Consider the following 26,104-nt stretch of genomic DNA (forward strand, 5'->3'; position numbering starts at 1 on the left):
CCTGGCCTAAATAAGTTCATTAAAGTGCTAATAAGATTGATCTTTATAAAATATAAGCAAGTCTTTTCCATTTGTTTGGGTGGTTTTGACAGCATCTCTACAGAGCAAAATCAAATCTTAATAGAAGCATGCTTGCCGCCATAGGTCACTGTGTCAGTTTGCTAATGCTGCCAAAATTCAATATACCAGAAATGGGTTGGCTTTTACAATGGGGATTAATTAGCTTACAAGTTTACAGTTCTGAGGCCATGAAAATGTCCAAATCAAGGCAGCAACGGAACGATACCTTCTCCCTGAAGAAAAGGCCACTGGCATCTGGTGCCCCTCTCTCCCATGGGAAGGCACATGGCGGGGTCTGTTGGTCCTTCTCTCCCAGGTTCCATTGCTTTCAGCTTCTGGCTGCTCCATCTGTGGCTTGCTTTCTGCACTTCAGTGTGTTTCTCTGTTTTAGCTTCTGTCTCTCTTAGCTTCTGGCTTTTCTCTCTGAGCGCCTCTAGCTTTTTTCCTGTGTCTTCTCTGTCTTTTATCCTCTCCTCAAGGACCCCAGTAAGAGGATTAGGTCCCACCTGGGGCAGACCTCAGCTGAAATAACCTAATCAAAACGTCCCACCCACAATAGGTCTACACCCACAGCAATGGATTAACTTTAAGAACATGATCTTTTCTGGGTTCCATAAAAACTCCAAACCATCACAGTCCCATTTGAACATCAGGTTGTTTAATATCTGTTCCCTTCTAAAGGGGAAAAAGAAAGAAACTTTCCTCCTCTTTTGAGGAAGGAGGGGAGACTGTCCTGTTAACCATTTTGAACACCTTCATTGTGAAATGCCCTGTCACTCACCATTTCTATGCTGCTTTAGAATTTGGGGGGCTGTTTGTTTATTTTACTATACAGCACCTAAAATGTGGACATTTCAGGATATGAAGTATCATTATCTTTGAGGATGTGTATGGAAAAGCATTTGTCTTCAGTGCCGGCAAGTCTGAAGGCAAGAAAATGGACTCAGATACCTAAGTCCCTTATAGGAAATCTTTTGAGACTCAAGAAGATAGGACTTTTGAGTCTTTTATTCTGAACAACTCAAGCAGAGCTCTAAATAAGAGCCAGGCTTTCTTACTCAGTTGTCAGATTCCTTTCCCTCTAATTTGGTTTATTTCTAGTCATACTGCTAAAAGCAGGAGAGAAATGACCACTTCCGGGCCCCAGGTTTAGGGAATCTGAAGGAGGGGAAGTGGGGTGTTGGATTGAGGAGAAATAAGGTCTGATGTGAACTTCAAAATAGGACACCGTACAGGCTTAACAGAACTACCAGGTAGTAGGCACCTTCTCCCAAAATAGGTTTCACAACTAGGATCTTTTAGGATTATTGCATTGATGCACTGTTCATCCCTTTTGGATAGGAAACCCGTGTTCACTGTATAATAGTTATAGAGTAATGACAACAACAATAATAATAAATAGCAGCTACCATTTATTGTTTTATTAATGTACCAGACACTATATAACCCATTTTCACCAACTAAAATTTAAAAAGAGCCAGGTATGCCACTGGGGACTGCAGAATCACACATTTACATATTTAAGCTGTTCACCCCAACAGCAGATGGGGAAGGCTGGGCAGGAGTGGAGAGCACCAAAACCTTTCATTTTTACATCAGTAGAAAGGGTAGAAATCACACAGCAGCATATTTTCTTTTCTCTCTCTTTCCTACAACTGTTTGCTCAGCTTTCTGCTCTGGATTACCCAGCTGGAGGCTCAATCCCTGTCTGCCTTTCTAAATAAATGCACGTTGACTGCTGGGTGAACATACCTCAACATGGAGATCAAACTAGGGTGGCGGTTGGTGGGGGAGGCCAGCCACTAATGAATAGACGAGTGTCAGGTATACTCCCTTAAAATCTAAGATTTATGGCTCTGTAACTATAGATGGCCAGTGCTAAATGATAAACACAAAACATGAATGCACATTAAATCTTTTCACACACACATACTCATCCCTCTAACAGAAAATATCCCCCACTTCCAGGTTATGGCCTCTTTGAAAATTGATGCATTTCAACTAAAGAATACTGAAGGTCCATCAATGCTGAGCAAAATGTGGTTCAACTGGTAATGATTTATTTAAGTGTTACACGGCCACACTGGTAACTGAAAAGAGTCAGAACAGTGGTCCTTAAACAGGAATGCACTTCAGAATCACCTGTTTGAACTATTCTTACCCAAGCCCAGTACTCCAAAATCCTGATTCAGTAGTTCCCAGGTGGGGCTGGTCACCTGGACTCCTCCATCTAAACTCACAACTCTAGAACACCATTAGGACAAAAAGAGACAGGCATGAAGTGTGCCGCTCCAATGCTGATTGGTTTTCAATGTCCAGGGGGTGGCTTTTGGCCACAGCTAAGTTTGTTCTTGATTTTGTGATTAAACTTACATATCCAAGAAATGAGACTTTGAAACTGATCTTTGCTGAACGTTTAAGCATTGATTAAAAGCTAAATTTTATTTCCTTAGCCAATTTAAAAAGCAGTTACTAATCTAATACAGCTGCTGCTTTTAAACTCCTCAAAGACTTTGACAAGTAGCTAAAACAACCCAAAAATAGTCATTACAAAGCCAATCACTGTATTTACACTTGAACCTATTCTGAAACATCAACACCATTGTTTAAACTCAAGTCTTCATTATTTCTATGCTTGGTTTTACTGATCAAATCCTAGGGTTTCAGAAGTGTCACAGTAATACCTTTCTTGGTTTTAATAATAAAAAAAATGAATAATAAAAGAAAATGAATACTGGGTCACAGGACCTGGTCAAGGCAGTCGTCTCAGCTGCCTTTATATACATGCATTTGTCTTGTTACATCAGTACAACTGTGTGTGTGTGTGTGTGTGTGTGTGTGTGTGTGTGTTGTATTGTGTTGCTTGGGACAGTGGAAGTGCCATTTATCGGCAAAAGAGAACAAAAGACAGGATCCATGTAAAGGTAGGAAAAGTTCTCTTTGAGACATACTGAATCTAAGATGTCAGCAATGTGTCTTATAAGTGTGTCCAGCAAGCAGTTGAAAATGCAGACCTGAACTCAGAGGCAGGGCATGGCAGGAGACCTGTGTTTGGGAGTTATCTGACAACAGGTGAAACCCTGAGTCTGGGCCACGTTGCAGAAAGGCAGCCTAGAAGAGTATTTCAAGCAGTGGCGTTTGGCGGGATAACTTACTGAGGAGGTCTGCAAAGAGGCAAAGGAGACCATCTGCAATTCCAAGAATACCTTCACTGGAAGAGAAAAGACTCCAGTTCCCAGAGGGTGCAGAACAGGTGAGAGATCAGGAAGCGAAGGCATCAGGTGTGGGCGAGGAGCTTGGTAGTGACGAGCTGGGGAGAGCAGAGCTGGTGTTTGAGGATCTAGGAAATGGGTGAGTGGGTTTCTCTGGGTTTTTTGTTTATCTGTGTCTGTGTGTGTTTAAGTATGTAAAGATATTATTGTGTTTATTGACTTAAGAGGAAGAAGCCAATGCAAAGGAAGTCACTGGAGACAGTAAAGAATAGGAAGAAAACAATGCAACAGCAGCCTAGAGCAACCGGGGGAAAGCATGGAACCTAAAAGAAGGGGGAAAATATTTAGCTGTTAGAGAAGAGAAGGATAATAAAATAGATAAGAAGACATGTAGGACAGTTCTGTAGCAAAGAAGTTGAAAAGCTCACATTTCCTTTCTCTTACTCTGTCATTCATCTTTCAACTTGGTTTTGCGGTTTGGACTGTAAAAAAAATTGTAACTAGGTATTGAAACATACAAATAATTTCTTTTACACTTTTTGGTTTTCTGGGTATGAAAATTCATCTGATATATCTTCAATCCGCTGAAAAGATTATGAGAGCAAAGCTCTCTGCTCAGGGGTTAAGAAGGGATAAGAAGGTAGCTGCACAGCAGAGATATCTAAATTAAAGCTGAATAACATAACTTAGTAGCAAGACCAATCAGTCCTGTTTGCAACATCCGCAACAGCATGGGCCAGGAGCAAATGGAGAGAGTGGTTGGTGCCATCTTCCCCAGGCTGGGATTGGAAAGGAAGTTGCAGCAATAGAAGTCTAGGAAAGCCAGGGCACCCATAAGAGTGTCCCCGCATTGACTATTCACGAGGCCCAAGCTGGCCAGAGCAGCTCTGAGGCTGGAAGGGGCAGAGAGGCCGTGAGAATGGAAGGGATCCAGGAACCAGAGGTTACATTGAGGATTAAGAGTCAGGCTGAAAGACTGAGAAAGTGTGAGGGCAGGGGGTTGACTTCAAGACCTGAGGCTTGGTTGAGTTCTGAATGGCAGCACCAAGCTGCAACATACCTTATAGGAGGTGAAATTAAGGAGGAGGCAGTGAGAATCACTGGATCTAAAGATAGCAGGACCTGTGTCTGGAGGGTCATTAGCACAGCTGCTGAAGACCCTCAAAATGCTAGCAGAGGAGTGAGTGGGTGAGAAACCATTGAGCTGGGTACTGAAGTCATTAAAGAAAGGAGCTCAGAAGATTAGAGCTACAAGTTTGGGAGGAGGGTCAGGACTGCCACCTCGTACACCTGTGCACATGTGAATACCTGTGTACACATGGTGGCCCTGGGAAAGGTGGAGTAAACAGGTGGTATAAAAAGTGCCAGCTCTGCAGATTTCATCAGGAACCAGCCTGTAGAAGATGCTAGCATTCTCAGTTTCACCCAGGTAAGCCAGCCTATTTATTCAGCTGAACTGTAATTTGTGGCTCTGTGTTGAGACTCGGCTGGTTTGTTTCCACCTGAGAAACTGCAAAATGTGACTAGAAGTAAAGGAAACTGATTTGCCTGTGTGCCTGGCATAATGAGACTCCAGCCGCCATAGTCACAGCTCCATGATTAAACACCGTAAGAAATTAACAGTAAGCAGAGCCGTAATCTAAAATGGATGTAGGCATCATGGGACAAATATTACAAAATCTAGCTGATGAAACCCTGTCTCTGAATTATTGAGGGCTGCTTGCTCCTTTCTTTTTTCTTTTTCCTTTTTTTTTTTTCTTTGCAATTGTGCATTTGATCCTCAGTGAGATCAGTGAAAGCATGGCCCATATTATCATTCTCTAACCTTACAAGGGCATGTACCTGCACACCCATGTGTGTGTATGCAGATGCAAACAGACACTTGATTCCGCTTTGAAACGGCAAATTTGAACCGCCAGTATACCTACTTTCCCTAAAAGGAACTCACTTTATTTTAACTCTTTGTGGCAGGGAGGAATAACCAGAGAAGACCCCACCTAGTTTTACTCAGTTTCTCTCCTACATCTCTCTGGGTCAGAAAAGGTAATACACGTAAAAAAATCTTTCAAAACCGTACTTACTCTATAGATGTAAGGCACCAAAATGTGGCTAACATTTTCCAGCCTGGCTTCACTGGGTTCTGAAAATCAAGGCACATTGTTTCTCTAGGCATGAGGATGCAGGGTTAGGGATGATAAAGGTGCCTCATCCTTTCTTCTGTTCAAAAGAAAAATTTGATAAGGAAATCTTAATTTGAAAATACCATCTTTTAATCATTTTGATTTTTTTTTTTCCATTTTTTCCTACTCTGTCTCTTAGACACTTTGGATCCTTTCCCTATGATTGCATTTTTCCACACTCCTACATTCCATGGGACTTGGGTTAAAAGATCTTTGAAACCAGCACAACAATTACTGCCACAGGAACATGTGAGGCAGAGAAAGAACAAGACTGGGTCTTTCTAATTCTTTGTAGACCAGAGAAAGAAAAGAAGGGGGAAGAATATTGAACAGGAAGCCACGATGGAAAAACGAAATGTCCCAATATAACAGATTGCAGAATATGAAGTCCATCCATATTATAATGTCCATTAAGAAACTTCCCAATATAAATTATTTTTGTATTTTTCACACACACACATAAATGCATACACACACTTCTGCAGAAAATGAAGAGTTTACTTTTAGAAGCTTTATTTCCTCACAAAGTTATGCTTAAGAATCCCTGAGCAATGATTTTTAGGAACCATATGAGAACTTCTATATCCAAGTGTTATTCTTCAAATTATTCACCTTAAGGGCTGTGATGGTTTGGGACCGTATGTACCCCAGAAAATCATGTTCTTAAAGCTAATCCATTCCTGTGAGTGTAAACCTGTTGCAGCTAGGGCCTTTTGATTCGATTACTTCTGTTAAGATGTGGCTCACGGTGGGTCTTAATCCTTTTACTGGAGACCTTTATTAAGGGGATGAAGACACCAAGAGAGAGCGAGCCATGGAAGCAAGAAGCCGAAAGCAAGAAAGCCCCAGAAGGAGAAGGGAGAGACCAGCAGACACCGCCATGTGCCTTGCCGTTTACAGAGGAATCCAGGATTGCCAGCAGCCAGTCTTCAGGAAGAAAGCATCACCTTGAAGGGTGCCTTTATTTGGACATTTTTCTCAGCCTCAAAACGTAAGCTTGTAAGCTAATAAATAGCAATTGTTAAAAGCCAACCCGTTTTATAGTCTCTGCTTTGAGCACCTTAGCAAACTAAAATAAGGGTCTACCTGTTTATTCCAGTAAACTTCCCTTTCAGAACTTCCTTTGGTTTCAGCTTACAGTGCGCATAAGAAAGCTGAATAGTAGCACAGCCTCTTTCTTCTTACTTGACTCTGGAAGACTTTCACTGTTTCCAAAATGTAAATGTACCCTCAAAGAATAAAACTTTGGCAACATAGATATCATGCAAAGGAATGTATGAGTTATTCATTCAATAAATATTGAATATCTACTGTGCTGCCAAGTGTTCTGCTAGACACTTGGGATATGTATGAGATGAAAAGGCAATTCCAGTCCTTACTCTTAAACTGCTGACAATCTTGGGAGAAGACATTCCTACAAACAATTAAATTACACAGTGAGAAGAGTGGCATGTGTTGACCAGAGTGGAAGCCTAGGGCAAGGAATGACTTTCCAGAAATGTCTTGAACAAAGACACCCTCCCTGGAATGCATTCTAATAGCCCAAAGTGACAGGAAAGTATTGAGGTCTAGCATATTTCTTGAAATAAATCTGTCTTCATTTCCTGCTCGTCACTTCTCATCTCTACATAAAGGCACTTCACCTGACTTGTTTGCAGTAGTACAAAATGGACACTGTTACCCTGTGGGCACTTGTTCTTTATCCCCTCAAACTGTTCGAAGAAGATATTAAGGCATTAGAGTACCCTGGGACTCTCGTTGGATTTTATATTTTTGTTAGTCATTGAAATAACCTAGTGCCATAAGGACATATTAGCTATGGCTAATAGGATTGAAGAAAAGACTTAAAATACTCCTCAGGCCAGAGCAGCAGGACAGTTGTCACAGCAGCGTGAGTCATGGGAAGATGACACAGGAGGACTCAGTCTAGAAGTAAATTAAATGAGCATCCTTCACTCAGTGATAATTGTGTTGGCACCTGAGAGCCTGTGTATTGCTGAATTATGCTTTTAAAGAGGAATGTGGTGCTTAACAAGGAATCATCATGCAGAACAGGGTAAGATTTTCTAGTCAGATCCTTTAGTTCCAAGCAATTAAAAAGTTTGGATGTAGGGCTCCTTCTCCAAGGATGTGATTATCCCTATCACTAATTTCTAGAAAAACTTCTGTCTGCCATCCTGAGGAGAGCCTAAACAAGCTATGACCTAGCTGAGAAAAGTAAAGTTGAGAAATTTCTAAAATCATCTATGACTTATACTGTCAAAAATAACAACTATGTCAGCAGTGATTACAAATGTCAAGAGCACAGCTATCTTAGATACATGTGCAAGAGACATTAGATCCTGGTAGCCCTCCTTCAGTTATTGATGGTGCAGTAGTATTAGCACTTTTCCAGATTTTTCCTTCATATAGCCTATCCCATTTTACACACATTTATAACATTTACACGGTAGGGCATCTGTTCCAGTTTGCTAATGCTGCTGTTATGCAAAATACCAGAAGGAGGTTTATTTGGTTACAAAGCTACAGTCTGAAAGCCATGAAAATGTCCAAACTGAGGCATCAACACGCATATACCTATACCGAAGGAAGGCCAAAGGCTTCTGGAAAACCTCTGTTAGCTGGGAAGGCACATGGCTGGCATCTGCTAATCCTGGGTTGTGTTCCAGCCCCTCTCTCAGCTCCTGTGCATTCTTCAAGATGTTGCTCTTGGGGTGTTTTGTTCTCACTATTAGCTTCTCTGGAGCGAAGTGTCAGCAAAAGTCTGGTTTCAGCAGCCATCTCCGAAGTGTTTCTCTCAGATGCTCTCCAAAATGTCACTCACAGCCTCTCTGAGGTCCTTCAGTTTGTGAGCTCTTTTATAGGACTCAAGTGATTAAATCAGTACCCACCCTAAATGGGCGAGGTCTTTACATCCATGGAAGTAATCCAATCAAATGTTTGGTTCACAGTTGATTGAATCACATCTCCATGGAAACACTCAATCAAAAGATTCCAACTTAATCAACACTAATACATCTGCCCTCACAAGATTGTATCAAAGAAAATGTCATTTTGGGGGACATAATACATCCAAACCAGCACAGGATCCATCATTGGGAGATTTTCAAAGAGCCGACAACTCTAAACAAAATGAAGGCTAATGAAATGTGTTATTTAAGAGAATTAAAAAGCATATTCCTGTGTAGTTCACTGCTTATATATAATTACATTATGGAAAACTTGGAAAAATATTTCAGAGGTTTCAGAAATAATATCCTTTGCCTCCATGCCAATGTAGATAAAATCATATTCTCTAAAATTTTTGAAATTTGAGATTCAAATTCACCAAAAAAATTTAACACCTGAGAAATAAATAGGTAATCAATTGACATTATCCTCATTCTGAAGATGAAATTAAGGCTTTATTTTCAAAGAAAAATCTGCCACAGATAATAACACAGACAAACTTTCCTTTGGTGCTTCAGCCCTCTGCCAGGGAACAGCCAAGAATGTTTTCTAAACCACACTGTGTATCAGGGTGAAGACTTTGAAAACTGCCCGGGTAACCTCCTTCCCATTGGTTCCTGAGAAGGAAAGGAACAGTGCAGATAGCTGAGGACTGTGATTTGAATGTCTCTAATAAGGCTTCAAACCCAGCGGAGACTAACTAACAGTGGCATTTACAACACATGCATACACAACATTTCAGATACTCTCTTAGTATTCCACAGGCCCTGCTCCAACAATCCTTTGCTACCACCCCAAAACTTAACAGAGTAAAACAACTACCCTTTTATTATGCTCATGAATTTTGTAGATCAGGAATTCTGAGGTGCACCATGGGAATGGCTTGTCTCTGATGGTCATGTTGGCCTCCATTGTGAAGATGAACCCACTGGAGATAATTCAGATGGCTGGGGGCTGGAATCATCTGGAAGCCTCTTCACTCAGGTCTGGAGCCTAGGCTGGGATCAGCTGGGACTGCTGACAGGAATATCTGCCCATGGCCTCTACATGTGGCCTGGGCTTCCCCATGGCATGGCAGCCTTCAAAGTAGCCCTATTTCTTATATGGTGATCAGACTTCAGAGCACAGGACAGACGTTCCATGGCTTTTGTTGGCCTAGCCTTCAAAGTCACATAGCATCACTTCTGCCATTTTCGATTGGTCAAAGCAGGCACTAGCCCAGATGCAAAGGGGTGGGATATAGGTCCCCAACTCTCAGTGGGAGGAGTGTCACAGAATTTGTGACCATGTTTTAAAGTCTCTGTGACCAGAGACCCTTTGTCCTGGAATCCTCAGAAGAATGGTTTTGCCAAATTAAGCTTTTACTTTTCCTCCCACCCTCCTGTTCAAGGATAAGGGCCTAGGAACTCCATGCACGTCCATCCAATTACCCCTTAAATCACCAGGTCAAGCAGGAAATAGCGGGGTAAAGTAGGCAGAGTAGAAGTGCATCTGTAAAAAATGTGAGTGGAGAAAACTGTGGCCAACTGGAAAGCATTTGTCCATTTTAAAGGAACAGTTCTTAATTCCAACTGAACTTAAAAAGGAAGATCTTCCCATTTTTAAATGAAATTTGATTTTTAAATGTTGCTGTGAGCCAGCAAAATACATCTTTGGGCCTGGGTTTATGCTATCATTTATGCAGTGACTCTAGAGCCCCTCTTGGAAAGGCCCAAAACTCACAAAACAAGGCAATATTTAAGATCGCACATTCACGTTTACATACATAAATCTCCACACTGGGGTCTGGAGTGCCCCCTCCTTCTTTAAATGCTGCATGGCTTAAGTAATAAGTTTTTAAAGCATCTAAATAAGGGCCCAGGGCCTCAGTAAGTGGAAGGCATCCTTCCTCCATCAGTAATTAGCACACGGATGGCCAGCATTTTAGTGTGTGAATAGATACAATGATGTCTTTAAGCCCAGCTGGCTAATGAGCAGATCTTTAATGATTAGTGGGTATAAGATTTAAGAGGAACTTGATAGGGTTGGCTTACATTTTATATTCTCAACTCTTCCAATATCTGTTAGACTTTTAGACTTGTCCTAGACATGACATCCATTGTTTTTATTATATGCATATAGGATTGTTTTTATTATATGCATATAGGATCTCACAATCACCGACTATCACTGTAAAGACAAACTAAAAATTACAAGAAAATAGGAAGACAAAGATTTTCTTGGGGTATGGTGGGAACATGTTGGAAGCAATGTAGTTATTTTAGATTATTTGTTTTTCTTACTCCTCTGTTTGGACATGGTTTATTAATTTTCTTGGGGTATGGTAGGAACATATTGGAAGCAAAGTAGTTATTTTAGGTTATTTGTTTTCCTTAATCCATTGCTTTCTTTGAAATGTTGTGGGGTTTTTTTGGTGGTTGTTTGCCTGTTTGTTTTTAATTTTTTGATAAACAAAGTTAAAAAATTGAAAAAAAATCAGTAGAAAAATGGGAGTAAAAACTAAATGACAAATAGGGTGGGATGGCGGGATGGTTTGGGTATTCTCTTTTCACTTTTATTTTTTATTCTTATTCTGATTCTTTCTGATGTAAGGAAAATGTTCAGAAATAGATTGTGGTGATGAACGCATAACTATATGATCATACTGTGAACAGTTGATTGTATACCATGGATGACTGTATGGTTTATGAATATATTTCAATAAAACTGAATTAAAAAAAAAAAAAAACTATGCGGTATTAGGGGTGAAGATAGTCACTATAAAATGATAAAAGATTAAATTTGTGATGAACATATAATAATTCTAAACATATATAGCTAATAAAATTGCATTAAAATATAAAAAGCATTCAACCTACAAGGGAAAATGGGCAAACCTATCATCACAGTGCGAGAATTCAGCATACTTCTAGCAGCACTTGATAGGTCAAGTAGAGAAAAAACTTACTAAGTATATAGAATATTTGAGAACACAATTAGCAAGCTTGATTTAATGGTTATGTATACAGAGAGAACTATGCAACCATTAATTATTGATTTATGTTCTTCTGAAATGCAATGGAACACTTATGAAAACCGACTATATTTAAGCTGTAAAACAAGTCTCAACATGTATCATGTAGCTGGTACTATGTACAACACATTCTCTGAACATACTGCAATTTGACTCAAAAATCAATTACAAAAAATAACTTTTTAAAGACCTCATATATGTGGAAATTTTTAAAAACATGCCTTTATGGAAATTAAGAAAAAAAATGCTCGCGTATCAAAAAGAAATCAAATGAATACTGAAAAATACTTAGAATTGAGAAGTAACAAAAAGAAAACTCACCAGAATTGTGGAATGTTCAAGGTTTCATAAGTGCACCAACCATCAATGTTTAGCATGTGTGTTAAACAGTACTCTCTATTAAATTAATCTGTTAAAAAAAGAAAAAAAAAAAATCCACCCTCAGCGATGCCGGAGATATGCAACATGACCGCTAGGGCTGATGCAATAGCGGCTTAAGTTGCCCTCAGCCTTCTACGAAGTGATAGCCGTTAGCGCCTAAGATTTGCGCCTAGAGTGCTAGCTTTACTACCTGCCTTCTACCCCAGCAACAGTAGCCACCAATCCTGTGCTAGCCTTACATCTGCCATCCGCCCTAGCAACAGCAGCAGCCAATCCTAGACTGCCACCCGCCTTTGCAGCCACCAATCCTAGGCCGCCACCCGTTTGTACTAGCCACTCCCTCTACCTTAGAGTATATATACCCTGCCTCTTCAATAAAGTTTTGCAGCTTCATCAGAAAAAAAAAAAAAAAAAAGAAAATCTGAAGCTAAAGCTTTACTTTTCTCCCTGCCCCCTTGAACTTATCTTTAATTCAGCCCATCAGTAGCCCCATCCCTTTGAGAGGAAACGTCATCTTCATGAATCCACCGAATGGTCTTCATTTTCATTTCTGTAACTTGAGTCTCTGTGAACACTTCACTGTTCATTGTACTTCCCTTGGGTTCTATTCATTATCACCTCTGGACGAGGCCAGGGTTGGGGAAAGATGGAATTATTCTCATTTTAACAACAATAATTGATCTTAATAGTGGCACCATCCTTTGTAATATGGCCAATGCCCTCTAGGGGTAAAAATACTTGTTTTTCTCTCAGTGAAGGTGAAGTTTTAATGATTTTCCAATATTTTTTTGAGCTGTTCACTGTACCCTATAAAAATTTATTATGAAATCTAAACACAGAGCTGCTTGTGGGACACTCCTAGTTCCTCATTTACCATAACTTGATTTTTTTTTTTAAAGGCAAAGAATGTTTCCCAACAATCTACCATAGAAAACATCAGGTCAGGTCTAACAACAATAGAGAAGGAAGAGGAGCCCTTCTTGGTTTGGGTACAGGGTCACAGTCCTCCAAGAACCCAGAAGGGGGCGTCAGTGGCCACCAGGAGCTTCCCCATGAGATTCCTGTTTACCCCCAGCCTTGGAACAGGGTCACCCAGTCTAGCTGCCAGTATCATGTCACAAGCCTTCTTAATCCACACCAACTCGTGCTGCGAGGAACCTGCTAGTACCCCTAGGACAGCTTCCTGCCTAAAGCCAGCTCTCTGTCTAACTGATCCTAAAGCAGGCTACAGCTGTATTTTGAAAGCTGGTACATTACTTTAAGACATACATCTTTATTCAGATGGTTTTCTTTTTTGCATGGGCATTTAAATATGAGCCCTACTCTCAGAAAAATTGACCACAGAGGCACATAGTAGGCACCCAGTAAATAGTAAATGCTTAAAGGGAAAAAACTTAAAACATGAACCAATGTATTATTGATCCACCTTGTACTCATTAACTGCTCTCTTCAACAGCATAACTTAGTTGAATTTCAAACATGTTAATACAGGTTATTGTTAATTTAAAAGGAAAGGATTTCAGTTTTAAACTTCACGCTTAATGCAGCTATATGTTTCTTCTTGTTCTCTGATTTGTTTTCTGTATACAACTTGAGAACCTACCTGAATGTGTTGCTGCTCGGGTTAGAACCCAGGGCCGCCTCCAGGGTAGCCTAAGAGCATCTTCCACACAGAAGGTTCTAGTTCCTTGAGCAATGCCCAGAGCAGCATGTGGCAGTGTTGATATGTCTAATTGCTGTGTTAGCATTATCAAACGTGTAATGGCACAGAGCACAGCAAATTTCATTACATGCTGACAAATTCATATTGAAAGAAGGAAGGACAGATGGCTGAAAAGATCCATCAAATATTTCTATTACTTGTCTGCAAAAATCATTAGACTGCAGTTAAAGAGATGTTATTAATGGATCAGATTCACTTGGGGAGTCATGTTTCTATAATGCACATTAAAGCAATGATGCTTCTGGTATTTTTAGTGTAATCAGGGCCAAAGACAAACATATCTTCCTGTGTAATTAGAAAATAGATTTATCGACAGTAAAGAAGCAGCTATCAACTTGGCTTAAGATAATCTGGGGGAGGTTATTGTGTTTATCTTCTGGAGGCAAGGTGTCAGACCTAGCTGGGGGCTAGCCCTGTGGGTCACTGATATGAAACCATATTGTTTGGTTGTTATATTTGGGGGAGATGGGAAAGGGGTCAAATCATTATTTCTGAAAAATCATCAAAAAGCCATGCCTGCATAACAAACCAGTTTGTGAACTATGAGTAAAAAATTTTAATTTCCCAAATCTTTTAACATGTGCCTTCAGAATTAAGGCCCACATCAGCATTTCGACCTTGTGAGCATGAGAATTTTCAGGGTGTACTCTGTGTCTGGGTCATGAGCAGCACAGTGTCAGATGTTGAGGGGCCCTTTGGTCCAAGTTCAGTAACCCCATGTGGTCCCCACTCTGCAGAGCTAAACTTTCATTGCACATGGGGTAAGGATCAGGGGCAGATGAGTGAATCTAGCATCCCAGCAATAGGAAGGAAAACTTTCATAGAACTGTGGGCATTGTGCTTTGGTGGTGCAGGGCTCCCTCTCCATTGAAAGTGTTGAGAAATGCACTGACAAATCCCTTTTCCTTTGCTCTTTTTCTGGGCATTCTGAGAATGATTCTCTTCAGGTGAAGCTTTTCCACCCAGTAGCAATCCATGTGTCAGCTGACTTTCACAGCATGTTAGAATGTGTAAATTTGAGTGTGTACGTTTGAAGCTCAGGTTTTCCCTTTGTACAACTTGGATCAACTGCCGATTGATGGCTTCCAGGTGGTCCAGTAATCTGTCTTTGGTGTTTCTGGAACCCCCTTTGGGGATCAAGAAGGCCCCCTGTGCATACCTGGTCATTACTGTGTCTCCAGAACACCTTTGGGAATGGGGAAGGCTCCCAGTACACAGCCAGGGATGTTCGTGGTACAGGGATTCTTCACCCTGCAGCCAGGCGTGTGTCCCTAAGACACTGGACCTGGGGCTACAGCTCCACATGGCTGTGCACATGTCACTGTTGCGTTTATGGACCCTGTTCCAATGGAGTAGTAATTTACAGTGTTCTGTACTAGAACTGATTAAGTCTGAGTAGATTTCCCCACCATTCATAATTCTTTCCTTATACCTTTGACCTAAAAATAATAATAAAATCAATTTAAAGATGTTCCATAAATCCACCACCTTTGATGAAAGCAAGGGGAAATCTCAGCACCTAAAATAACAGTGGTTTAAAACCTCCGCATTTTGCTTTATGAGAAATCCCCCCACAGAAAGATGCTGTCTCATCGCTTTGGTCTCTGAAAATGTTTATGCACTTGCTTAACAAGCATCAGCAAAATGATAACACCTGCTTATTCATTCTTATATCGACACTTTGCAAAATTTAAACATCTCGAGTTTTTCCTGATTATAATAATATCTCCCGGCACTCTTTTAGCCTCCTTTTTTTTTTTTCATTGTTCATTTTTGCTTGACATTGGAGTGTCTTTCTCAAGTAGGAGGTATAAACTGTGAACTGAAAACAGTCTTCCAAATGTTAGATGCTGAATGGCTTTTGTGATGCCTACTTGTAAATGTAGGAATTGAAAGGATGGGGGGCTTTTATGAAATAGAGTGTTTTAATGTTTTACCTGACAAGAAAAGGAGAGAGTTAGGGTAGAAGCTACAAAGAGATATAATGTTGATGGATGATTAGGGATTTTTTTGGCATTGGGAGGATTCATTTAAGGGGAATATTCCTTGTTTTTTACTACACAGATAATCTGTAATTATAATATTTGAGGGGAAAAAATTATGAAATATTACTTTCACATATATCCTTCAAGAATGCTGTTTCTGCAGATATTTGTTTTTGAGTAAATAGAATTCCACTAATCATTTATGACTTACCTTTGTGATTCCCTGATTTAAAATTAATTTACATTTAAATTTTAAATTATTTTTTATTTGCATTTAATGTTTTTTGAGTTAATAAGAATATGCCTGCATCATCATTTTTAAATGGACACATAGGGTACTGCTGAATGCCCTAACCTTAATTTATTTAGCCAGTCCCCTATTGTTGGACCTTTAGGTCACTTCCAGTTTTTGGTCACTTCCAGTTTTTGGTTCCTTAAATAATGCTGTAATGAACATCCCTTGTGAATAATTTATCTTTGTGCTCTTATTTGGCTATTCGTTTAGGATAGATTACTGGAAATAGAATTAGTAAGTCAAAGTTTATATCCAGTTTAAAGAGATTTTATACATGCCCAGTTTGGAGGGAGAAAGTATGTGTTTGGCTTGTTTGTTTGTTTAATTTTATTGTGGTAACTACATGTGTAACATAAATATCCCTGTTGAACCATTTTTAAGTGTACAGTTCAGTAGCATTCATTACATTTACAATGTTCTGCTCCCATCACCATCATCCATTACCAAAACTTCTTCATCACCCCAAATAGAAACTCTGTACCATTAAGCAGTAACTCCCCATTCATTCCCCACCCACCCACCCCCAGCCCTTGGTAACCTCTAATCTACATTTCATCCCTATGAATTTGCCTATTCTAGATATTTCATTTAAGTGGAATCATACAATACTTGTCCTTTTGTGTGTAGTTTTATTCATTTAGTATAGGGTCTAATGCAGGGTAGTGATACAATAAGATTTACTGCACAAAGCACACCAACAGCATGGAATAGGTTTACTATATAACCTTGTATATTTATTCAGTTCTATTTATTTGATTGTATTATTGGCCATGTCATTAAAAGTCCCATTGTATTACCTCTTTTTGCATAGTTAGAGAGTGCTCACATGTACTCTGCCTGACAAGTTTTGCTCAAATCCTTTGTTGTTTATGTCACTCAGCTTCTTGTTCTGACCAGTTTTTACCTCCCCACGGAATCCCAAAATGATCAAATCATCTCCCTGACTGCTCTCTTAAACAGAAGATACAGTGTCTGTGTTAATCGAGGTTCTCCAGAGGAACAGAAACAACAGGATATGTATAGATACAGATGTAGAAATTTCTTAAAAGGAAATGGCTCACACGACTGTGGGGGCTGGCAAATCTGAATTATGTAGGGCAGGCCAAGGGCTGGAGATTCCAGTAAGAGCGATGTCAAAGTCTTGAGTCTGAATTCCTTAGTCTGGAAACTCAAGGAGTGGAGGCTGTAACCTTGAGGCAGAATTCCTTCTTACTCCAGTCCCCTCAGTTCTTTGCATTTTAGACCTCCAGCTGGTGGATGAGGTCCATCCACACATTATCAAGAATAATCACCTTTACTTCATGTCAGCTGATGGTAGATGCTAATCCCATCTACAAAATACCCCCACAGTAACAACTGGGCCAGCGTTTGACCAAACAGCTGGACATCATAACTCAGCCAAGCTGACACATAAATTTAACCATCACACTGTCCAAGCAAGCAAGAGCCACAACAACATTGGCCTTTGTTTCCTATTTTTTATTTTGTAAATTTTCAGGAATATAAAATTCAAAAATAATATAATAAAATTCTCTATACCCTTCACCCTGATTCACCAGTTAGCATTTGCCACATTTGCTGGCTCTCACTCATGTGCACAAGCTCCTGCTCTCCTCCCTCTCTTTCCCTATCACTAACACTGTCGCTTTCTCTGTATATTTTTTCCTGAACCATTTGAGAGTCAGTGGCACATATAACAATCACCCTAACCCTACTCTTCAGCATGAATCTCCTAAGAACAAGGACGTTCTCCTGCATAAGCACAGTACTACTGTCACACCCAAGATGTATATCAATGATGCAGTAATATTATTTAATATACAATCCTATGCAAACTTCTCCAGGTGTTTCAAAATATCCTTTAGCCCTCCACACCCTAACCCCTGCCATTCAGAATCAGTAGAGAATCAACACACCGGTGGTCCATGGTTGTCATATTCTTCATCTCCTTTAACTGGACCATCCCCCTCCTTTTTTTAGCTCTTGTTAAATTTGATTTTTGAAAAGTCCAAGCCACTTGCCTTATGTAATGTCCTGCAATCCAAATTCATCTGGTTATCCACATGCTTAGATTCGGGTTAAAATTTCTGGCAAAGTGATGTTTGTTGTGTGTTTCCCTTTCCTTAAATCAGAAGGCACATACCATGAGTTTGTCCCATCACTGGGGATGCTAAGTTTTATCTCTCACTTAAGATCTCTTTCTCCTTGTAATTAGTAAGTGATATTTGATACTTAGATATTTGATATCTAGTCCTAGTGTGCAACAGCCTTTCACCCAGTTTTAGCATCTATTGATGATGGCCCTTGCCTGAATTAATTATTTCATAGGTTTTGCAAAAGGTGATTTTCTAACTAGCTGGTATTCTTCTATAAAGAATAGCTTTCTCTTTTCCTCCTTCTTCTCTCCTCTCCCTGTTTTTTAAGTATCACTCTTGACTCACGGACTCTTTTTTTTATTCAAGGTGTTATAATCCATTATTATTTCTTTTGATGCTCAAATTGCCCTCTATTTCCCCATGTGAGATCTTTCTGCCCAGTACCTGGGTCCCTTTGACATGGTCCTATTAGTCTTTGAGCATTTCAGTGTTTTCTGACATAAGATACAATGATCTATTATTTGCCATCCACAGCTGTTTTTTATCAGAACAGCCAAGCATTTTAAACAAGCAAACAACAAAAGTATACCCCATTCATAGCCAAAAATAAAATGCAATGTATTTCTCCAGAAATGGATTTCTGGAACAGAGCCTGTTGCATGCCCAGCACCAAGCAAAGTGCTATCGCAGATAAAGAAGAAAGATTGTTAAAAAAACAGAAGCAGATAAACCAGTTGAAGGAAGGAAACAAGCATTTTAAAAAGGTTAAATATGTAACAGTGTATTTACCAGTTTTATGAGAATTAATAAGGAAGGAGATACAGTAGAGCTGAATGTGGAGGAATTAGCCTGTGAAGGAGCTCAAAGCAAAGTTAAACTAAATTGATGACCATGTTTCTGTGTGTTTGTACAGCTGTAGAGCAAGACATTTGGATAATTATAAATGGCAGTACTGTTGTATTGTAAGTTTTGGTACATACCTCCACTTTTTACTTCTTACAGGTTTTTAGAATACAAATGCATAAAAAATAATGATACATCTATGCTTTTGGACATACAATGTGTAAAGATATCATTTGTAATTTGTAACAAGTACAACAAATGGGTGGGTAGTCAGAGGATATAGGAACAGTGTTTGTGTATGCTGTTGAAGTTAACTATTTGGAAATCACCTAATTGGTAAGGGTATAATATTCAGAATATGTAAAGAAATCCTACAACTCAGCAACAAAAAGACAACCTAATTTAAAAATGGTCAAAAGACTTGAATAGGAATTTCTCCAAAGAAGATATACAAATTGTCAATAAGCTCATGAAAAGATGATCAACATCATTAGCCATTAAGAGAATGCAGATCAAAGCCACAATCAGATACCATTTCACCACCACTAAAATAATTACTATTTAAAGAATGGAAAATAAAAAATGTTGGGGAGGATATGGAGAAATAGAAACCCTCATATATTGTTGGTGGGAATGAGAAATGTTACAGCTGCTCTGGAAAACACTATAGTGGTTCCTCAGAAAGTTAAGTATAGAATTACCATATGATCTGGCAATCCCACTTCTACTTACATGCCCAAAAGAATTGAAAGCAAGAACTTGAAGAGTTACTTGCACACCAGTGTTCATAGCGGCATTATTCACAGTTGGCAAAAGATGGAATCACCCCAAGTGTCGATCAATAGATGAAAGGATAAATAAAATGTGGTATATGCATACCATGGAATATTAATCAGCTGTAAAAAGGAATGAAGTTCTGATGCATGCAACAACATGGGTGAACCTTGAAGCATCGTGAAATAAACCAGACACAAAAAGACAAATATTGTATGATCTCAGTTGTATGATATAATTAGAATAAGCAAATTCATAGAGTCAGAAACGAAAATATAGCTTACCAGGGGAAGGGGTGGGGATAGGGAATGGGAAATTAATGCTTAATTGATGCAGAGTTTCTACTTGGGGTGATAGAAAAGTTTTGGTAACGAATGGTGGTAATGGGAGCGCAGCATTATGCGTGTAATTAACAACACTGAATTATATAATTGAATGTGGTTAAAAGGGGAAGTTTGGGGTTGTTTATATGTTAGTAGCATAAATTAAAAAAAAAAAAGTGAGACTGTACAATACCATGAACCCTAATGTAAACTATAGACTATAGTTAATAGTATAATTATAATATTTTTCCTCACTTATAACAAAGGTACTACACTAATACATTGTGTTATTATTAGGGAAAACTGTGTGATGGTGGCAATACATGGGAACTCTATTTTCTGCATTATTTTTCATAAGCCTACAACTTCTCTAATTAAAAAACAGCAACTATCAAAGACTCTCAGCATTCTGCACTGTTCAGATCATGACATGATTTTATTGGGTAACCTCTGTGCTGTTTTAAATGAAACCTCTAAATAATTAATGTAGTTTAAAAAGGTTTTTCCACAGATGGCTTTCAGCACTACTTCATATGTCTGTGTTGTGATGGTTATTGTAATGTAGTCCTTAAAAATTCTGTTTCTTTGAACTGCATTGCAAAAGTCAGGATAAATACAAACAGAACAAAATGTTCTTCTGATAGCGCTTTTCCAACAATTGATATTCTAATATATGAGAACTTATATTCTGCTTCAACAGTTTGTGTTATTTTTATTTAAATTTGAATTTTAATTGTGTTACAATCTTATACAGCTTTATAATTTGTGAAGAATAACACTAAAATTGTCAATCTAGCCTTTTAATTTAGTAGTTCCGTTAAACAGCCTCATCTTTTTCTGTAATTCTTAGTTTCATCTTTTCATTCTCATTTATTTATTATAGAAATGTGATCTTCTATCACAGTAGGTTATTTCCTAGAAATAGACTGAAAGGAAGTAAACTGGCATTTACTGCATGTATATTAGGAAATTGAGTTATGCCATTTCTAAAACGGAAATGTCCTTGAATTCTGTATTGCATCCACTGATTAGTTTAGCACTGACACTGAGCTAGAGAAAAACATTAGGACAGCCAGACATCAACATTATTACCAACCTGTAACTGATGAATGAAGGTACCCACAGTGGTGTGCATGTTTTATGATGTCCCATTTCTTCGCAAATACAGTATACCCTTGTGCCCATGCTAAAGGCATTGAAAAATCACTGCAACAGGCAGGAATAATTAAGTGATGATTTGAATGGAAAATTAAGACAAAATGTCTCCTTTTAAGAAAACTTTGTTAAAACCTAATATTCCTACAGAACCTTGCAATATCATAAGAGTACAATTCAGTGAATTTTTACTAACTGAGACAGGCATGATTTACCCGGAACCTAAATCAAGAAAGAGAATACTAGCAGCAAGCCCTTGTATTTCCTTGTCACTGTGCCCCACCAGTGATAACCACTATTCCTGATTTCTAACGTAGATTGGCTTTCCTGTTTTTGTATTTTAAATAAGGAATCTCACATAGTATGTACTCCTTCGAATATTATGTAAGTGGAATCGCTGCTTTCACTCAGTATTGTTTATAAGATTTGTCGGTACTGTTGCATGTAGGTATAGATGGCTCATTCCCAGTGTTGTATATTTTCTAGTATGCAAGTAAAACACAATTTATCCTATCTATAACTGATGGTCATTTTGGTAGTGTCCAGGCTTTTGTGAATAGTGCTAATGTGAACCTTCTGGTACTTACCATTTAGCAAGCACTAATTGTTGGGGATTGAATCATGTCCCCTACAAAAGTCATGTTCAGGTCCCAACCCCTGGTCCTGTGGGTGTGAGTCCATTTTAAAAAGGATCTTTGAAGATATTATTAGTTAAGATGTGCCCAAACGGCATGAGGGTGGGCCTTAAGCAGTATGACTGAAATGTCCTTGTAAGCAAAGGAAATTGGTCACAGAAAGAGAAGCCACAGGGAGCAGCCAGAAGCTGGATGTCAAGTGAACTGGAAGAGTAAGGAGAGGATGCCACCATAGGCATTGCCATGTGAGGGAAAAGCCAAGAAACCCCAAAGATTGCTGGCCAACCAGAAGATACCGACACCGGGAAGAAGCAGGCCTCTGAAACCATGAGCCAATAAATTCCTGTTGTTAAGCCAATCCAATGTATGGTATTTGTTTTGACAGTCTGAAAACTAAAGCAGTAATTCTAGAAATGGAACTGCTAGGTCCCGGGACATGCATATGTTCAGCTTTGGAGGATAGTGCCGAGCAGTTTTCCAGTGTGGATGTCCTTTGGATGCATTCCCACCAGCATTTGTTTCCATATCCTTGCCAGTACAGATATTTCTGTCTTTTCTTCATTTTAACCCTTCTAGTGGATATATAAATAGTATCACATGGTGGTTTTAATTCAGTTCTCACTAATGACTCATGAAGGTGAATACCTTTTCATTTATTTATCAATGGAGGGATATTCCATGCTTTTAGTTTGGAATACTCAGTATTGTAGAGATTTCAGTGTTCCCCAAATTAATCAATAGATTTCATGCAGTTCCAATCCAGTTATTACCAAATTATTTTTACAGAAACTAAGATCATTCTAAAATTCACATTGAAATACAGGGGGCCAAGAACAGCCGAGGTAATCATAAATGAAGAGAAGAAAGCTGGAATACTTACTCTACGCTCTGGTAATGAAGATTAAGTGTGGCATTGGTGCAAAGATAGACAAAGAGACCCACTCACGTCAGGGTAACTCCTGATTTATGACAGAGGCAGTACTGCAGTGCAGTGGGAAAGGGATGGATCCTCTTTTCAGTAATTGAGGTTCTGCCAATTGGGTAGCTATTTGGGGGGGAAAGTATCTTGACCCTTTCCTCACACCATTAAAATCAACTCCAAAAAGACTAAGTTTAAATTTGAAAGGTAAAACAAAGTTTTAGAGGAAGACAAAGGAGAACATCTTCATTAAGATTTCTTAAACAAGGTATTATAAACAATTCCTAGAAATCAATTTTCTAAAAGACTGAACAAGTTTAAAAATGGGCAAAAGACTGGAACAAAAGGTGATATACAGATGGTCAATTAACTTACAAAGATTCTTTTTGGTTTTTTTTTGTTTGTTTCCCTTTACTTTTAATAAGAGAATCTGTACATCATTCAAATATTCAAATACTTCTTTACTACTGACATTCTAAAATAATATGCTTAAGAAATGTCAGCATTATATGTGGTTACATTAACGCACAGTGCCCTTTAAATATTATTGTTTTGGGTGCATGTTTTGATGCCATGACATATATATATGATCAATCTAAAGAATGCAACAGCAGGAAACACCAGATGGTTTCATGCGTACTTATAAACCTTAAAAAAAATTTAACTTTTCTATTACCATAAAATGTGAGCAAACAGATAAATCTCCCCCCCCACACAGAGACACACACAATCCAGTCTCTGAGCTATAAATATATCTCCTCCCTGGTCTGGAGCCCCATCAGGCTCACTGTGTCATCCTTAGGGAAATAATGAAGGGACAGTTGAGCAGCAGAGATGGGTGATGTAAAGAGGCTTATTGTACCCTGCCTGGAAATTCTTACAAGCTGAAGATTCAGTGGTTTGCTTTTTAAGTGTGAAATGGGTGTGAAATTTACACAAAGGCCAAACTCAAACATCCTACTTGATTAGAACCCCATGGAGAGCTTCCAGCACTCCTGATGCCTGGGTCCCACCCCACACGTTCCACTTTGATGGGTCCAGGATGCAGCCTGGACTGTGGGAGGTTTGAAAGTTCTCCCAGAGATTCTGATGTGCAGTCAAGATTGCATTTAAAACCTGTCTTGACTGCCCTAAAGAGCAACCGCGTTAGACTTCGCAATGTGTGAGTTGATGTGGTGGGGGAGGAGGGGTCACTGTTCTCCTGAGCTTTGAAAACACTGTTTATGCACTGGGCCCCCTCCCTCCTCCTTCCCTTCCCTCTCCCCACCACGCTGATTAAGAATTCCTGATAATAACTGTCACTACCTTCACAGCACCAGTGTCTTCTGATGAAAACCATGATGGTTGTGACTTTTTTTCATTTTAGTTTTTAAATGTCATGGATACAGATATACTGTGATTAGAATACATCCCTAAGACTTTTGCATAATTCAAACAGCCTTTTGTAACTGCTTTCTTCAGTGATTAAAATCTTACTTACTTTCCTCTTCAGTAACAATAAATGACTGTACTATATTTTAATATTTTGTGCCATACTGCTTCAATTGATTTCATAAGTAATTCTTAATACTAACCACTAAGGCTATTATATACTCATCTACTAAGCTACTAAAGGTGATAATGCATTAGAGAAAAGAGAGTATATGGAATAGTTTGAAGGCCATGCAATAGAAAAGTCTCTAAGTAAAAGCAAATAAAAAACTTTTAAAGGCATATCTTATTAATTTATCATTTAGCTAGTAGTTTTTTCCATATCTTTTATTTCTTCTGTCCCTTTACCTGTCTTTCTGCCAATCGAAGAGCAAAGAGGAAATAACGTCTTTAATCTGCTGTAACCCACAACCTCATTCTTATTGTTAGTTTTCATTCACCAGAAAACCAGATCTGAATATTGGTGTATCTTTTAAATAAAGATCTAATTCATATACCATTAACCATAATTTGGAATAATTTGATTATTCCATAACTTAACAATTTCTTCCTCTAGTTTTAGACATATTGTATGTATTATCCCCATGTAGATTCTCAACATTTTCAGTAGGTTGAGGCAGGACTGGTAGTAGTATCTTCGTTTTTCTAATGGGAAAAGGAAAGCTTAAGTTGAGAGAAGTCAGAGTATAATTTTCTATATTTTTAATTTGAGATACAGCTATCACTGGAGTTCCATTTTTCTGACCTAAATCATTTGCTCCTTACATTGTTTTTGGAGCATATTCTTCTCTATAAATTTATGGGCTGATTGACTTGGAGGCAGAGAAAGGAGAGGGAGAAAGAAGGGAAGTTTCTAATGGTCAGTGAGCCATGCATATACCATTCCATGCCTTGACTGAGCTGAGAACTACAACCTAGGAGGTCAAAATCCCAGCCTCCATTTCTCAGGTGAGGAAATGCAAAATCAGAGAGTCTCATAAACCATTCCAAGAGAGTTGAACCCAAGCCTGTCGCCTCTGAACTTCATACATTTTGGTACTTCTCCAGGAGCTTAGAATCCAGTTGAGAAGAGGGAAAATAAATATACACCTGAAAAAAAAAAGCACCATTTACTATATTTACTATTATGAGTTGCAAAAATATCAATCACTAAACTTAAAGTTGCTCAGAAAATAAGAAAATCACTCCAGGAAAGGATGATGGCTTAGAATCCTAAAGCCATAGATGAGAGGCCATGCAGAGCTGGAGAGGTGAGCACCTGGAAGGGTAGATTCCAAGCCACTGCACATGTGTTGACCACATTTAGCATGTGCCAAATATCAAGTATTAATATAAATACATTTTGAGGATAAAGGGTTTCCAGAACATTGGACTGAGGGCAGTCCCTTGAAGCTTCATAGCACAGATGTGTTTCAAGCTGGGTGCTCAAGATAGGTGTGAATCATAAAGAAAATCCTTGAGCAAAATGTCAAGATGGGAAGACCAAAGACCAAAGTGGGTTAGAGGCTGGGAGGACAGCCTTTCTTTGAGAGGATGAGATGGGCTTGGATGTAGCCTTGTAGGCAGCAAAGAACCATTAAAAATGTTTTAGGTCAACTGTTGCCCTCACCAAGGTCACCCATGGCCTCTTTGTTGCTAACTACGAGGGATAATTTCATCCCATATCTTACATGCTCCTTCTCACCAGTTTCTCTTCAAAACCCTCTTGAACCGGTGTTTGGTTTGCTAGAGCTGATGAAATGCAGTATACCAGAAATAGACTGGTGTCTAACAATAGGTATTTATTAGCTTACAAGTTTACAGTTTTAAGGCCGTGAAAATGTCCAAATTAAGGCATCAACAGGATGATATCTTCCCCCCAAAGTCTGACTACTGGCAGTCCTCACCTCCTCTGTCATGTGGCCAGTCACATGGCGACATCTGCTTGTCTCTCCCTTCTCTCCCGGGTTCTGGCTTCAGTGGCTTCCACTCTGTTTTCCATATGTCCTCTCTTTTAACTTTTGTTAAAAAGTTAATGGTGCTTTTTTTCTCTAGGGGCCTTTTTTCAGGTTTTTATCCTCTTATAAAGGATTAAGTAAGGGGATTAAGACCCACCTTGAATGAAGTGGGTCACATCTCAGTTGAAGTAAC

At 39.0% G+C, this 26,104-nt stretch overlaps 1 protein-coding gene across 3 annotated transcripts in view; it reads left to right on the forward strand.

Annotated features, from left to right (window-relative positions):
* LYRM4 (LYR motif containing 4) overlaps positions 1-26,104 on the forward strand; it is a 144,973-nt gene that overhangs the window by 62,414 nt on the left and 56,455 nt on the right. Inside the window, exon 3 of one of the 3 annotated variants that reach the window (XM_037844231.1) lies at positions 6,226-7,153. The exons of the other annotated variants lie outside the window; for them this stretch is intronic. Coding sequence (XP_037700159.1) covers positions 6,226-6,447 — 222 coding nt within the window. The 3' untranslated portion in view covers positions 6,448-7,153. Of the gene's footprint in view, positions 1-6,225; positions 7,154-26,104 lie in introns of those variants that run through there. 3 annotated transcript variants of the gene reach the window in all.

This window comes from Choloepus didactylus, chromosome 7, assembly GCF_015220235.1.
Source record: "Choloepus didactylus isolate mChoDid1 chromosome 7, mChoDid1.pri, whole genome shotgun sequence".
NCBI lineage: Eukaryota > Metazoa > Chordata > Mammalia > Pilosa > Megalonychidae > Choloepus > Choloepus didactylus.